The following is a 17,031-nucleotide window of genomic DNA, read 5'->3' as shown; positions in this document are numbered from 1 at the left end:
AGCCCATGCCAATAATCCCATCACTCAAGGGGCAAAAGCAGGAAAACCACTGCAAGGTTGAAGCAGCCTGAGACACAGGATGAGGCCCAGGGCAGTCATAGCTAAACAGCAAGACCCTGCCCCAAAAGATAAGAAGAATTAGGGTGAAGTAAAATGACTTACTTTAACACAATCTGTTTTGAATATAGTGCTTGCAACTGAAAATCTTAAAGACCCAACTCTACTCAGAAGAAAGTCCACGTCCTGGCTAGGAAATGACTGGAGTCCAGGGTTGGGTACATCACAGCCTGTTCTGAAGCAGGGGTTGTGATTGATGACATCTGTGATAACCTCTATGCTACTCTGTTATTCTCCCTACCATGAAGATGTGGATAAAAATGTGGATAAAGATGTGTTATCAGTCTCTCAAAGAGACTGCACATCAAGCCAAACAAGAGCTGCAGGACTTTTAACACTGGTAGAAAATCTGTAATAGCAATGACTTGACCACTGAGGAAAGACAAATCCTACTGAAGTTTACTACAATTAGTGAGATTACCAACTGGGAGCAACGACATGATATGGCTAGGAAAGAGCTCCTTTGGGAACTGGTGGTCTGAATGAGAACGGCCCCCACAGGCTCATGTTTGAACATTTGGTCCCCAGTAGGAGGAACTATTCCAGAAGGATTAGGAGATGTGGCCTTGTTGGGGCAAGTGTGTTACAGGTGAAGGATTTGAGGTTTCAAAAGTCCATGCCATTCCTGAGGTTCTCTCTCTGCCTCCTACTTGCAGATCAAAATGTGAAGCTCTCAGCTGTTCCTGACATCACAAATTCACCCTCTGAAACCATAAACCCAGTAAAATGCTTTCTTCTAAACTCTGCCTTGGTTTGGAGTGTTTTGTCAAAGCAACTGAAGAGTAGCCAAGACACCAGATGGTACCAGGAAGTGGGCCATTGCTGAAAGACTTGACCACATGGATTTTTTTTTTTTTTGGAGGAATGTGAAACACTGGGATTTTGGACTCAGAAAGTGGTTGAAGCCTGGAAGATAGTAGTGCCAAGATCTATGTGATCTGTGGAAGCCTAGTTCAAGAGGCTTCAGAGGATAACAATTATTAGCAACTAGGATAAAGACTATTCTTAGGATGTTTTGGTAAAGAATGTGTCTACCTTCTTCTGCCCGTGTCCTAAGAATCTGCCTAAGCCTAAAGTGAAAATAGACTAATTTCTTTGACAGGAGACTTCCAAATAGCCAAAGGCTGACTCTGCAGCATAGTTATTAGTAACTGTCATTATGAAGGACTACCAATAAAAAAGAGCATGTGGGGCAGAGAGACTATAACATACATAGCTTCAAGGAAAGAACAGCAGGGAAGTTAATGTTGGGAGCCAAGGTTTGTGCTCATAGAGGTAGAGATTAAGGAGAGTCCTAATCTGAAATAGAGAAACGCCCTCAGGATAAATCCCACCCATCTAAACTTCCAACTTGTGAAAGGAAAAGGCCCAAGGGATTTCCAGCTCCTAAAAAGTAACAACAAAGAAGAATCATTGCAAATGTGACTCAGAGGCCAAGCTCCTCCTAAGCAGGCAGCAGAACTTGGCAGTGTCACCTGACTTTAGAGCCATGAAGGATACATGAGTAAAGGGGTTGAGGAATCTTCCTCCAGTTAAGGAACACCACTGAGGCCACATAATAAGACTGTACATGTGGAGGTAGCAGAGCCATGTGGTATCTGCCAAGGAGAGCTGCACACAAGACATGGAATCAGAGGAAGTATGTTGCAGTCAGCAAAGCAAGTGACTTTAGCTAAGCTCTTTGACACCAGACATGGAGTTACAGGGTTTGGAATCTGTTGTGCTGGGTTTCAGTCTTGCTTTGGTCCATATTTCCTCACTCTTCCTGGAATGTAACTTTTTAGAATGGTGATGTATATTCTGTCCCATTGTGTGTTAGAAGAATAATTTGCTCTTTTGGCCGGGCGTTGGTGGCACACACCTTTAATCCCAGCACTTGGGAGGCAGGGGCAAGCAGATCTCTGTGAGTTGGAGGCCAGCCCAGCCTGGTCTACAGAGTGAGTGCCAGGATAGGCTCCAAAGCTACACAGAGAAACCCTGTCTCGAAAACAAACAAACAAACAAAAAATTTGCTCTTTTGATTTTGGTTTCAAAGACTCTGACTTGACTTTTAAATTATGTCAAAACCATGAGAAATTTTGAAGTTGGGCTAAATGCATTTTACATTACAATATGGCCGAAGTCTACAGGGGCTAGGAAGTGGAATGTGGAGGCTTACATGAGAACGGCCAAACAGAATTAAAGATCAATTTGTTTCCCTCCCTTTTCACGGGTGTTATATTCCATCTTCTCTCCACTTGTTCAAGCCCTATCATAAGCCATTACCTCAGAGTGTAAACAACTCTAGAGGCAGAGGACAAAAACACCTAGCCAGCTTCTAGGAGAGACACGCAAAGTGTTGGCTACAAAATCTGTACCTTCTCTTTGCTGTGCAGAGATGTACACTCCTATTATTTATTTGATCTAAAGCTGAGAGATTTCACTTGGGCATGGAAGGACAGGCTGTATGTATAGCAAGTAGATGGGAGAGACAGGGTGATCAGGAGTTGAAGGTCATCCTTGGCTACATAGCAAGTGACTAATCAGATTTGTTTCTTCAGTGTTGGCCCTAGTATTTTTCTAGTAACTACCTTAGATTTTGATGCCCCAGAACATTACATAACAGCAGAATAGAGACTAAAATCAACTAATGTATTACTCGTGCATTAATTTGGCAAGTGAATGTAAGAATGCATTGTTATATTGCTATTGGTATTATTCCCTCTCAGATTTAAGATCTGGAAGAAGAACAAAGTGATTTATGTATCTTCTTATGTTAATGAAACCCTCAAACTGATCTTCTAAAATTCCACATATGCTTATATAAATAAACACACACAATGGATCATCATGAAAGATGCTCAAATACTGATTCTTTTAAAAACAAGGTCTCATATGGCCCAGACTGCCATCAAATTAGGTGATCTGCTCCTGCCTCCAAGAATACTGATTTTTGAGAAATGACCTGAACCTAATATTTCTCTGCAACTGACTCAGCTATGCTATAAAAACTTTAATAACCAATTGAATCTGTTTCTTACAAGAGGGACATGAAGCCCCAGTCTTCTTTAATCTTCTGGCACACTGGAAACAAGTCGTAAGATGGCTCGTCCTCCCATGAATAATGTTTCCATCCCGAGGTCTTTTTTCACATAAACTACACAGTTTCAAAATATTGTGATAATCTTCCATACTTTCTGTATCCATTTTCTGTTCAGAAAGGATATCTGCTTGTTCTCTCATGCTTGAGATGGTCTCTTGGCTTTCAGAACTATGAGCCAAATCCAAAAATTTCACTGAGTTACAAGGGTCAAACTTGATATTTTCTTCCTTTAAATATGTATCTTTCGGCCTAACAACTGGAGCTGAGATGGTTCTCCGACAATCGGGAACATCAATTCCTTCATTATCTTTCTTTTCATGTATGGCAGTGATATTAGATGTGGAGAGAGAATGAGTTAATTTAGGACAATCTGAATACCAATCCTTCCTTAAGGCCCAGCAACGAAAACAGTACCTCTTGCTTGGAGAATTAAACTTCTTGCACTCTGTACACTGCCACTCATCCTACAAAAGATTAAGTGAAGCCAATTAAAACTGTGGTAAAAAAGATGCTAAGAAAAATATGTTCACCCCAATATTTGTCTAGACATCTTATACCAGCAATCCAATCTGAGACCTGAATAAATTCTACACTCACATAGAAGGGAATCTTTGGACGTTTTACACTGATAGTGCCACAACTGTTTTTATCAAATCAAAATTTGGTCTAGTTATCTTTTAAGTAAGTTAATTATTTTGGCTTTCTATCCAGTATGGAAGACTTTTTTGTTGTTTTTTGTTTTTCTTTTTTCTTTTTTTTTTTTTTTTTTGAGACAGGGTTTCTCTGTGTAGTTTTGGAGCCTGTCCTGGAACTCAATTTATAGACCAGACTGGCCTCAAACTCACAGAGATCTACCTGCCTCTGCCTTACTGGGATTACTTACTGTGTGCACCACCACAGCCCAGCTTGGATGACATTTACATTTCTTTTACTTGCCTTCTTTCAGGTCATTTTTCTGTTCACAATTCATCCCTTGTCTGGCCAGTGGCTAAAAAAAGGAAACTTATCAAAGGACTGGAAAGATGGCTTAGTGGTTAAGAACAATGGTTGTTTTTCCAGAGGACTCAGGTTTGACTTCTAGTACCCACTTGGCAGCTCACAATTCCCTGTAACATCAGTTCCATGGGATCTAACACCCTCTTTTGGCCTCCAAGATCACCAGACACATAGTGGCGCACAGACACACATACAGACCAATAAAATAAAAGTAAATCTTTAAAAAAAAAAAAAAAAAAGGAAGGAAGGAAGGAAGGAAGGAAGGAAGGAAGGAAGGAAGGAAGGAAGGAAGGAAGGCAGGCAGCCAAGCAGCCAGGCAGCCAGGCAGCCAGGCAGCCAGGCAGGCCAGGTGTAGTTGTGCACCTTTAATCCCAGCACTTGAGAGGCAGAGGCAGGCTGATCTTTGTGAGTTTAAGGCCAGTCTGCTCTACAGAGTGAGTTCCAGGACAGCCAGAGCTACACAGAGAGACCCTGTCGGTGGTGGTGGTGGTGGTGGTGGTGGTGGTGGTGGTGGTGGTGGTTGTGGTGGTGGTGATTGTATGGCACTCACAGGCTCATAGATTTGAATGCTTCGTCACCAGAGAGTAGCACTATTTGAAAGAATTAGGAGGTGTGCCCTTGTTGGAGGAAGTATGTCACTGGAGGTGGGCTTTGAGGTTTCAAACACCCAAGTCATGCCCAATGGCTGTCTCCTCCTGCTGCCTACGCACCCAGATGCAGAACTTGCAATTACTTCTCCAGCACTATGTAGGTCTGCATGCTGCCATGCTCCCTGCTGTGATGAGAATGAACTAAACCTTTGAAATTGTAAGCAGGCCCCAATTAAATGCTTTATCAGAGTTGCCATTATGGTGGTGTCTCTTCACAACCACAGAACACTGAGACTAAGACATGGCCTCACTGGAAGAGGTGTAACTAACTGGGAGCCAGTCTGAGGTCTCAAAAGCCTCCATGCCTCTTCAATGAGCTCTCTACTTCCTGCTTGTAGTTTATGATGTGAGCAAGCAACTGTTTGTACCACCTTGCCTTCATTCTGCTATCATAGGCTCTAACCCTCTAGAACTTTAAGAATAATTAAATGCTTTCATAAATATGGTGCCCTGGTCATGGTGTTTTTATCAGAGCAATAGAAAAGTAACTGATACACAGGATGAAGGCCAAGCACTTCAAGTGCAGAGGTCATACAAACTCAACTGCACAGAATGAGAGGCATAGGCCATTTGTTAAAATACAATACTAACCAGTTTAGGACCTTTCAATCTTGTCTGAAATGCTATATAAATACTCAAGACTGTCATAATAATTTGGAATTTATAATTGGTAGTATGCTATAGTTTAACTGCCATTGCTTTTTTTATAGTATATAAAATAACAGGGCTTTTAAGTCCAATTGCATCTTTGATTTGATGAAATACCTATTTGCTTAATAGCTTTTCTGTGCCCAAGTGTTACATAAGTCTGGTTAAGATGAGAACATTCATCTCAGCTATGTGTATTATGGTCAAGAACACTTACTAGACCAATTATGTTCCATTTCATCACTTATTTTTGCAAAGAGAGACAATTTATAAGGAATTACCAAAATAGTCAACAGCAGTAGGGATAAAGGGTGAGTTCAAGGCCAACGTGGTCTACAAAGCAGTTCCAGGACAGAGAAACATCTGGGGGAAAAATCTATTATGTTCTTAAATTCCAATTAGAAACTTCTTAAGATGATGAAATGCAAAAAACCCAACACATCTTAGCAAGCAGGAGAAAAGTAGACAGAAACAGGAAAAAATAACAGTCTTCAATGCATGGGAACTAGGATTCAGCTAAAAATTAACCACAGCAAAACCGCTTTTACCTCAGAGGTAAGCTCCACATCGGTATCATCACTCAACGACTTAAGGTCCTCAGCATCATCATCTTTTCCCACTTCAACCATCTGTGAAGGTAAACAGATCTCGTTAGAAGTGTTACCTATTTTATGAAAGACTAGTAAAGCAAAAGTGATGAACAGTTTCAATATAAAACTCACTCTGTCCCACATCACTACCACTCAAAAAGGAGACAACACAAATGTCAGACCAAAACCTTGATCCTGGAGACACACGGTTTACAACTTAGTAACACTAGTGATGGAAAAGGAGCCGCAGGGTTACCAAATATCTTCTATATTCAGAAAGAGGAGTCCAAATTCACAACAGCAATTAATGACGAGGTGGTAGTGGTGCATGCCTTTAATTCCAGCACTCAGGAGGCAGAGGTAGGTAGATCTCTGAGTTCTGGGATAGCCAGGTCTTTATGGCAAAACTCCTATGATTCTCCCTCAAAAGTTCAAGTATTTTAAGACCTGTTATTTTATGTAAATATTTCCAAACTGTCAGCTTCATTTTAGTCACCAAGATTCCTTCCAATGTTATCTACAATTGGTTTAGAGAATCTAACACATATTTATAGGAAGAAACCCAAATCCCTATGAAAAACTATATGAGTAAGACAGCCCAATTTAACCCAGCATTTGTTTTTGTTGTTGCTTTTATCCACTGCTACATTTATTCAGTGTTTTTCCTTTCATCTTCTTTTAAAGATTTTTTTTTCAGTTAGTATACAAAGTGGGTCTTGTATGTTTTCACACATAATCACTGGGTATGACTGAGACATGCCTAGGTGCTAAGCACTAGCTCTCTACCCAATTCTTCTGACAGCTGAGCTGCTTCAACTGTATGTGCTCATACCATGGTACTGACAGATCCAATTCCTGCTTTTTGTTTGTTTGTTTGCTTGTTTTTAAAGTTTTTTAAGACAGGGTTTCTCTGTGTAGCCCTGGCTGTCCTCAACCTCCAGAGATCAGCCCACCTGCCTCTGCCTCCCAGTGCTGGGATTAAAAGCATATACCACCACACCCAGCTCTAACTCCTTTTATTTTATGACTTTAATTTTAATTATGTGGTTTCATGCATGCGAACACAGTGCCCAAGGAGACCAGAAGGGAGCATTAGATCCTCTGGAGCTAGAGAAGCACTGATCCACCAGACATGGGTGCTAGAAACTGAACTCAAGTCCTCTGGAAGAGCAGCAGGAAGAACTCTGAAGCACTGAGCCATCTCTCCAGTTCCTATCCCCAATTCCCTTCTTAATATAAGAGAAAAATCATACGTACTTTAGATAGATTTTAAAAATTAGCTTTTTCCAATTTAGTTATAAAGTGGTTACAAGGCTACCAAGGTTCTTAAAACATAAGGATTTTTCTCCTGTAACAGAATCTGCTGAGGTCATTTACAGCTTTGCCTTGTAAGCAAAAGTTTCTAGAAGAAATACTCTACAATGGACCTCTACAAAGGAGGAAAGGGGCTGCATGTCCCTAAAACAGCAAGAGCTTCTCCATGAAACCTGGCTCATTTCTAAGGCAGCCTTGTCTAACTTAATCTAAATCTAAAAACTGGACACACAGAGAAATACTCAACACCTAAACAGACAATTCTATGAAGACAGTTACAATCAGGGTGAAAATGTTTAAACATACCTTTTTGTCACTTGCTTTCCCTACTTCACTTGCTTGCTCAGAACTAGCAGCTTCAACTTTTATTCCAACACCTAATTCCTCTGACACTGACTCATTTAAAAACCACAAATCGTCCGTAGTGTCTGAAACAATGGCAGTACCTATATCCTAACAGAGAAAAACAAAAGTGAGCTTTGTAATCAGTGACTTATGACAGATGTTGAACCAATTTAAAGTCTTCTTCACATGCCATCCAGAGAACACCAGGCCTTTCCTCAACTGACATGTCTTCATTCAGTAGGTCCTCTATCTGTCACCTTCTATGGTTACAAAATAGGTAGCTCTGCAAGTACCTGACAAGGAAGTTTTTAACACTAAATGAAGTATGATATACCAAAAAATGGTACAAAAAGAGCTTAAAAACAGTTGCTCTGCTAAACACAATGCATTCAACAGTCATCTCCACAAGGGAGAATCTAGAAAAGTTCTATGCTTTCTGACATATTCCTTCCTAATTTACGATCAGTAACTGCTTTCCAGTTACAGATGGCAATCCCACTCTTGGAACATGACATTTTTGAAATCTGTGTTTCTTTTTGAAAAGTAATTTCATTATGTAGTCCTTATGAGCCTGAACTTCACTATGTAGCTCAGGCTGGCCTGAAACTCAACATCCTCCCGCCCCCAACCTCTTAAGAGCTGAGACTATTCACATGCACCACCACCCAACAAATACAACATATGCAAACTTAACTTTCACATTCATCTATAGACATGTTTTAACAATTTATTTTTATTTTATGTGTATACGTGTTTTGCTGCATGCAGTGCCCAGAGGCCAGAAAAGGGGATCGCCTAACAAGCCATGAGCCGCCATGTGGATGCTGAGAACTGAAGCCTAGTTCTCTGAAAGAGCAGTAAGCATTCTTATCCTCTGAACCATCTCTCCAGCCCATTATCCTTATGTCATTTTCTAGAATTTTGTGTTTTGCTACTTTTCTATGACCTGAATGCATACCAGATACAATTCTAGGTATTCAGTAAGTGAACAATGCAAAAGCCTTGATCTTACATAGCAATGAAAGTAAACAAACAATAATTACAAATATAAAACCTGTTGGACAATGGTGGTACACACCTTTAATCCCAGCACTTGGGAGGCAGAGGCAGACGGATCTCCAAGTTCAAGACCAGCCTGGTCTACAGACTGAGTTCCAAGACAGCTAGGACTGTGACACAAAGAAACCCTATCTCAAAAAATCAAAATGAAAGCCGGGCGTTGGTGGCACACACCTTTAATCCCAGCACTCAGGAGGCAGAGGCAGGCGGATCTCTGTGAGTTCGAGGCCAGTGGGGGGGGGGGATCAAAATAAATGAATGAATCAACCAATATAAAGCCTAACAGTGTTTCTATAAAGTAGCAAGTGCAACTGAGAATATCAACTAAGATAAAAGCAAACCACAAATGATGAAAAGAAATGCTGGTGGAAAAATAAACTAATGCAGTCACACATACACACAAAATAACAATAACAACAAAACAATGTAGTCACTATGAAAATCAGTGTGAAGGTTTCACATAAAACTTTTGCACTCTAGTATATACTCAAAGCCCTATCACGTAGATAACCTGTACATCCATGTTTATTGCTGTACTTCTCACAATAGCTAAGAAATGGAACTACCCTAGATGTTCATAAACAAAAGAATAGATAAAGAAGATATGGTACCTAAAGACAACAGAATCTTATTCAGCCTTAAGGAAAAAAGACATTTTCAGGAAAACTGATTACCCAGAAAGAATTATGTTAAGTGAAATAAGCCACAGGTCGAAAGATACACATTGAATGCTATCTGTCATATTCATGTTCTAGATTTTAATTGTGCATGGGAGGGGTCATGAACTATATAAAGGAAAAAAATATAGAGATATTAAGGGGTTGGAAGAAAGTTGTGGAATACATGTGACATGAAAACAAAAGGGCCCCCCAAAAGGGGGACTACTGAAAGGGGAGAAGAGACCACCAGGTGGAGGATACAGGGAGAGTAGGAATGGAGGACCACTAAGAATGAAATATGAGGGCTGGAGAGATGGCTCAGCCATTAAAGGCTAGGCTCACATCCAAAAGTATAAAAATGAAATATAAGCCAGGCGGTGGTGGTGCACACCACTCACAAGAGTGAGTCCCAGCACTCGGAAAGCAGAGGCAAGCAGATCTCTGTGAGTTCGAGGCCAGCCTAATCTATAGATCGAGTTCCAGGACAGGCTCCAAAACTAAAGTGAAACACTGTCTCGAAAAAGAAAAATAACAAAATAAAATAAAACAAAAAAGAATGAAATATAGAGTCAGGCATATTGGCATATACCTTTAATTCCAGCACTCAGGGGGCAGAGGCAGGCAGATCTCTGAGTTTGAGGCCAACCTGGTCTATGTAGTTATGTTCCAAGACAACCAAAGCTACATAGTGAGACCCTATCTCAAAAAAAAAAAAAAAAAAAAAAAAAAAAAAAAAAAAAAAAAAAATCTAAAAACCCTACCTATCAATTGAGCCAAGCTCATATGAACTCAGAGATGGAAGGAATAAGCAAGTATAGGGCCTGCACAGGTCTGTGCCAGTTGTGTATATATTATAGATTTCAGTTTAGTATTTTTATGGGACTCTTGTGTGTGAACAAGTGAGTTTCTAATTCTTGTGTCTTCTCTTGGGCTCTTTTCCTTCTGTTGGTTTGCCTTGTCCAACTTTGATTTGGTGGTTTTTATCTTATTTTGCTAAAACAAAAAATAAATAATAAAATTGCTAATTCTTATGCCGATGTCTTAAAAGTTGATTGATATTCTGAATGTCCAGATTATTTGTTTACTCATTTTTGTGGTTAATAAAACCATTTTTACTCAAAAAATTATATATGGAAATGCTATAATGAAACCCGTTACTTTATATACTAGCTTTTAAAATTTAAAAAGGACTTAAAAAAAAGTTAAAAGGAATAGGGTGGCTGGAGAGGAGGCACTTTTGAGAGTGGGTTTTACTAGATTACTTCATAGAATTACAATGCATATCAACAAAATAAGAAATGGATCCCTCTGGAATTATGCAACAAAATAATCTTGGAACTAGTGATGATGACCTCTAAAAAGAAATTACATTCAAGTCAAGTTCTAAATCATGAGAAGGAAATAAAAAGATTTGGGGGAAAAAAACATTTCACAAAGCAGAAAACAAATTTAATTGCCTAGGAAAGAAAGGAAATCAGAATATCAGGATTAAAGTTTTGTGCGTGTAGAATGCAGACAGTGAACAATGAAGACTGATAAAGACAAGCTACAGACAAGCTACCATCTATGGTAAGGAGTCTAGATCTTAATCTATTTGTTTTCTGATCCCACTGAAGAATTATAAATATGGCAATAATGTTAAGTTATTCATTACAAATTTACTCTTGGCCAGGTGGTGGTGGCACACACCTTTAGTTCCAGCACTCAGGAGGCAGAGGCAGGCGGATCTCTGTGAGTTCTCGAGACCAGCCTGGTCTACAAGAGCTAGTTCCAGGATGGCCTCCAAAACCACAGAGAAACCCTGGGGGTGGGGGTGGGGAGGAGATTTTACTCTTGCCAAGAACTCAGGAGGCAAAAGCTGGCAGAGTTCTGTGAGTTTGAGACTAAATTGATCTACACTGTTAAATTCCAGGACACACAGTCAGGGCTACGTAGAGACCCTGTCTCACAAAAACAAAAATACAACACCAAAAATGTACTCTTGGAAAGAAATTTATTAATGGTCTTACCTAGATGAGAAGAACCCTATAATACCAACTTATCAGGTGAGATGTGCCCCTCTGGTGTAATAATGGTCTGCTATGGGGGTAACCAAGCATCTTAGCTAGGGTTTCTATTGCTGCAATGAAACACCAACACCAAAAAGCAAGTTGGGGAAGAAAGGGTTTATTTGGCTTACACTTCCACATTGCTGTTTCACAGCTGAAAAAGTCAGGACAGGAACTCAAACAGGGCAGGATCACAAAGGCAGGAGCTGATGCAGAGGCCACAAAGGAGTGCTGCTTACAGTCTTGCTTCACATAGCTTGCTCATCCTGCTTTCTTAAGAACCCAGGACAGCCTGCCCAGGGATGGCAACACACAAGAGGGGGCTGGGCCCTCCTGCACTGACCACTAATTGAGAAAATACCTTACAGCTGGACTTCATAGAGATATTTCCTTAACTGAGGTTCCTTCCTCTCCAATGACTCTAGATTGTATCAAGCTGACACACAAAACCAGCCAGTATACCAACCACTTCCTGATTACATATGAGAACAGTTCCACAGGAGAAAATTCATGCCTGGTCCTGGAACCCAAGACTAGAAAGATGACTCAGTGGTTAAGAGTACCAAGTTCAGCCGGGAGTTGGAGGTGCACGCCTTTAATCCCAGCACTCGGGAGGCAGAGACAGGCGGATCTCTGTGAGTTCGAGGCCAGCCTGGTTTCTCAGCTACACAGAGAAACCCCGTCTCGAAAAACCAAGAGTACCAAGTTCAGTTCCCAGTACCCACATAGCAGTTCACAATTGTTGAAACTCTAGTTCCAGGAGACCCAACACTCTCCACCCTTCTACTCTGAGGGTTCAGGAACACACAGTACACGCACACACACACACACACACACACACACACACACACACACACACACACACACACACACACACACACACACACACACACACACACACACACACACGTGCTTTTTTAAAAATCAAAAATATTAAAACCAAGAAATGTAGCTATGGTATGAAATTGCCCCACTACCTACATGAAAAACAGTAATGGCTTAAATTGGGTTATGACAATTAAATAAGTTTAATATAAAACAGGTTAGCTTCTGATGTGTTCTGGATAAAGTCCTGACAATCGGAGTGCATATGACAGAGAATGAAGTGAGTAGATCCTGTAGTTTGGCTAAAATTATTAAATAGAAAGAAAAGACAGGGAAGGAGTGCTTAGTTAAAAAAAAAAAAACATCGATTTCATGTTCAAGGTCAGTAAGAATGACCACCACTTATATATATCAGTTCATTGTGGAATTTGGAAACGTCAGCATCATATTCATACACATACAACAAAGCAGTATACATGTTTAGCTGAGGATGCAATACAGTCAGAGTAAGCAAGAACAAAACAGCACAAAACAAAACAGATTTGACTTTTACCTGATTTGTCTGTAAATCTGTTGAGCCATTACTTCTAGGTATATAGTTGTTTCTCAAGTTCCCTAAAAACCACCATGGCAGGCCAGCAACATCCCACTCCTCAAAGTCAAGATCCAGCCTACATGTCTCATCTTGAGTTAAATGTTCTACTAAGTCTTCATCTACAGAAATCAAATGAAAATAACTGTAGGTAAAAAAAAAAGACCACTAAGATTTTCTCAGAATACTTAACAATCTTTGTAAAAGTAAGTAAAAAGTAACTCCTATTTTCAGTAAGAAAGAAGCAGAAATAAATACCTTAGTGGCATGGCTCAAAGCTCCCATTTAGGTTTCAAGTAGTAACACTGAACAGAAGATCACTTCAGGACACAAAACTCTGAAAAGCATCTGAACACAATGTTCTAAAGGAATTTCAAAAAGACCATTTTCTGCAATCTTAAACTTTCCTAACACTTTAATAAACAATGATAATGACTTAGAGCCAGGCATGGTAACACATGCCTGCCTTTAATCCTAGCACATAGCAAGTTCCAGGATAGTGAGAACCGGTCTCAAAAACAGGTAACCATAATGACTTACTCTAATACATGTCTTGATAATGGCTTAGCCAGTGGACTGCAAATGGTAATGATGAAGTAGCCAAAGCCCTGAGACCAAAGCAGAGGGGTAAAGATCCTAATAGGGACTCACAAGGTTGAAGTCTTACTGGCCACATATCTGGGATACTTATCAGTAATGCATGTTTTGTTAGGTAACAACTATCAACAGAGAACTCCCAACTATCCAAATAAACACATATATGTGTTTTCTTTGGATTAAGGGCTCCTTGAGAGATCAGTGCCTAAAAGTACTGCAGATGACAAGGGCCCACATATTTTAAGTAAAGACCTAGATAGTAATTAAGTTCATTCTTGTTGTGGTAAGTAATCTTTTCTGGTCCTTTAGTACTTTACCCTTTCCTTACTTCCTCACTGTTTTCTACCTCTTCTCAATGCACTGGACTTGACGATGGCAATCACAGAAGCATAAATGTGCCGAGGCACATATGATTCAAAGATTTCTGCAATAAACTGGTCCCTACCAGAGTACAACTAATTAATTACATTTTGCTGTTATCATAGGCATTGTGGCCAGAGAAACTTCAATTACATTTTCATCCATTCATTACTGTAATGATCAGAAACTAATTCCCAAGACAGAATCATTAAAGGCATCAAGCTCTAGATTTATTATGAAAGGAATACAAATAATACTTTCCACAGGTAAAAATGCTGTCCTTTCTACCTATAGATCTTTCTGAGAATTCTGGAACTATTCATTCTTAAATTTCTATCACAAATTGCATATAGTGTCTTGAGCTATTATTTTAAAAAGCTTTTTGTGAGTAGAAATAAGGATTTGATATAAAAGCACACATTTAAAAGACTAAAATACCTTAAATGTAAACACATAGATTAAAAATCAATTTATGTTCAAATACAGTGAGAAAACAAGCCAGTATGATAAACTAATTCAAATTTAATTAAAACATGTTATAAAACAGCTTTAGCAACATAACATTTTAAGATACAATCCAAAGTCTAATCTGCCTTTGACCCAATTATGACCAAGGAACCAGACACTAGAAAGCATTATGCCATAAACTAAATACCTTTGGGGAAATTTGTGGTTTTGTACAAAGAAAAAAAAAAAAGGAAAAACCCTCCAAAATTTCAGAAAATATTTTAAGAGAAACTTCCAAATTATCAGTTAACTCACTCCCTTCACCATGTGGCTAGCAGAATGAAAGGTTCTCCATTGGCAACAGAACTACTCAACTTGCTATCTCATGCTATCTCATGTTTGCCTCTGTGCTGTTACATACACTGTGCTGCTACATATATTTTGCCATTTTTGTAAACTTTAAATCATTAAAAACTAGTTGCCACCTCCAAAGTTAAAAGCCAAGTCAAAATATGAAGTCTACAGAGGGCGACCAAAACTCAAAAGGCCGAGCACAGAATCTATGTCTATACACAGAGAACGTGACAAGAGCAAATTCGAACAAGCAGCATCCTCTCAAGCTTGCTATCTCATGCACGGGTCCTGTACTACTCGGTGTTTAGAGCTGCCAAAGAATACCTACTATCTAGATGGATGCCTGCTGGGAGTCGGGCAGCCTAGTTTCAGAATAGCACATGAATGATTGTCCAACGGGTCTCAGATGAGGCAAAAGCCCACAGGGACAGTCTCACTTGGCAAGGACCAGTGGACTTCGGGACAGTGCAGAATGCTCGCTTCTCTCTCATAATACTCAAGATTCTCTTGGCAGTTTTAGTGTCAATATTGTCAGTCATGCATGGGACAGATGTGATCATTCCTGGAAACCCCATTTTTTCTCGAACATTTCCCCCTAAAATTCTTTAGGAACTGATACTTTTCAGGTTTCTTGGCTAGAGATGGCAGCCATTACTTCAGACCCCGGGAGCTGTCTGATTCAATGCTCACAGGATGGAAGCAGATCACCCCTATTTCTGTAAACATGTTTTGAACCTTTTACTCTTATAAAGACAGGATGTACCTGGCTCAATATTTGACCAAGCTAGCAAAATGATAAAAGTTGTTTTTGGTTTAAAGATGTTTTGATATAAAAGTTGGGAGAAAACATTTGACATTTGTTTTTGCCAGAGGTTAACATTAGAGGATGGAAAAACTTGTTTGTTAGTATGGGAAAACATGCTTGATGCTTGTTTTTGATGTATAAATAAAGACAGCTGGAACTATTTGGGCCCGACCACTTGTGTGAAACTCATCTGGCATTTCTTAATGCCGACACCCCTTCCCCTTCTCAGGACCTGAATCCAGGCTGTGGCATGACCACAGCAGATGCCATTTCTACAAGTAGAAATGAAGGAGAAAGAAAGGAGGGAGGAAGAGTCTTAATCTAAAGCTTACCTCCTCTAGAATCTCTGCGTTTATGTTGTGAGGTAGGCAGTGTAAGAGTATCATCTTCTTCATTTCTTTTTCTGGAATTGGAGCATTCTGTTGCACTGCGCTGAAAGGGAAGGATGTCTATCAGTATAGCAGAAATGACTAAGACCAGGGGATGTAGCAGTTCCATTCTGGCTTACCAGTTAGTGTGCAACACAATGGGTTACGCACAAGAAAGAAAGCTCTGCAGCTGACAAGAGTTGTCAAGTAAAGCAACACAACACCTCTCAACACCATGAAAAGAGCTAGCAGAATCCCAAACTTGGGGGAAGGGGAATAACAACTGTACAAAGGACAAAAAAAACTCTTAACAAAACAGGTTGTCTGCACAGCCTATTTCATATTAGGCATAATTCAGAAAACATGTAACATCCTCACCATATTCCAAGATGATCTTAAAGTTTCCCCAGGTTTGAGGAAACTTTAGGAAATGGCATAACATGAACTTAACTGCAACGAGCCTGCTACAGTCTAATACAGCAATTCCTCAAAAACCTGAATATGTACCATCTCAAACACATGCATGCAAACACATTCACACTCAAGAGCGCGCGTGTGCATGCGCATACACACACACACACACACACACACACACACACACACAGAAAGAGATAGACAGACAGACAGATAGGGAGAGAGACAGAGAAAGAGAGAGAGCAACTGGAAGAAGTGAAAATCAGAAGTGCTACATCCCAAAGACACATTCAGAGACTGGAACTCTGTTAAGGGCAGAACAGAGAAGGTTCACTCTGTCCCTGGTCTGTGAACTCCCAAGGACTTTTCTTACTAAATTCTTACCACATTCATGAAAAGGCCTTGGGAGCCCAAGATCCACAGGTACAGAGAAGGGGCCACTCTGTACAAGAAAAGAAGTCACCGTGTGGTGATTTTACCTTCAGTCGGTCTTGACTTGGAATATCCATACTGTGATCCTGTGCGAGAGCGAGAGTCTGAGCAGCATCTGGATAGCAAGTAAAACAAAAGGAAAACCTTCCCTGGTAATAACCATTCTTTCCACAAAACCTCAGCAAACAGCCCTGAGGAGGCTTCTTTTCTATAGATGGACTTCTGCCTGGAAGACTCTCATTCCCAAGATGGGGAAAAACCAAAACTGCTAAAAATAACAAAAACCAAGACAGGCTATGGTAAAAGAGAACACCAGAACAATCTGGGAG

At 40.0% G+C, this 17,031-nt stretch overlaps 1 protein-coding gene across 13 annotated transcripts in view; it reads right to left on the bottom strand.

Annotated features, from left to right (window-relative positions):
- Nucleotides 1-961: 961 nt before the first annotated feature.
- Mdm4 (MDM4 regulator of p53) overlaps nucleotides 962-17,031 on the bottom strand; it is a 38,840-nt gene continuing 22,770 nt past the window's right edge. For 10 of the 13 annotated variants that reach the window (XM_035444927.1, XM_027417617.2, XM_027417618.2 and 7 more), the window contains 6 exons: nucleotides 16,750-16,817; nucleotides 15,821-15,920; nucleotides 12,887-13,047; nucleotides 7,704-7,850; nucleotides 6,042-6,122; nucleotides 962-3,663 (listed from right to left, as the gene is read on the bottom strand). In XM_035444927.1, coding sequence (XP_035300818.1) covers nucleotides 3,094-3,663; nucleotides 6,042-6,122; nucleotides 7,704-7,850; nucleotides 12,887-13,047; nucleotides 15,821-15,920; nucleotides 16,750-16,817 — 1,127 coding nt within the window. In that variant the 3' untranslated portion in view covers nucleotides 962-3,093. The other 3 variants (XM_027417624.2, XM_027417623.2, XM_027417625.2) reach the window with 2 other exon arrangements.

Source organism: Cricetulus griseus, chromosome 5 (assembly GCF_003668045.3).
Source record: "Cricetulus griseus strain 17A/GY chromosome 5, alternate assembly CriGri-PICRH-1.0, whole genome shotgun sequence".
In the NCBI taxonomy this organism is placed as follows: domain Eukaryota; kingdom Metazoa; phylum Chordata; class Mammalia; order Rodentia; family Cricetidae; genus Cricetulus; species Cricetulus griseus.
Note: the sequence above shows the minus strand (reverse complement) of the source record. Positions and strands in the feature narration are given on the sequence as shown.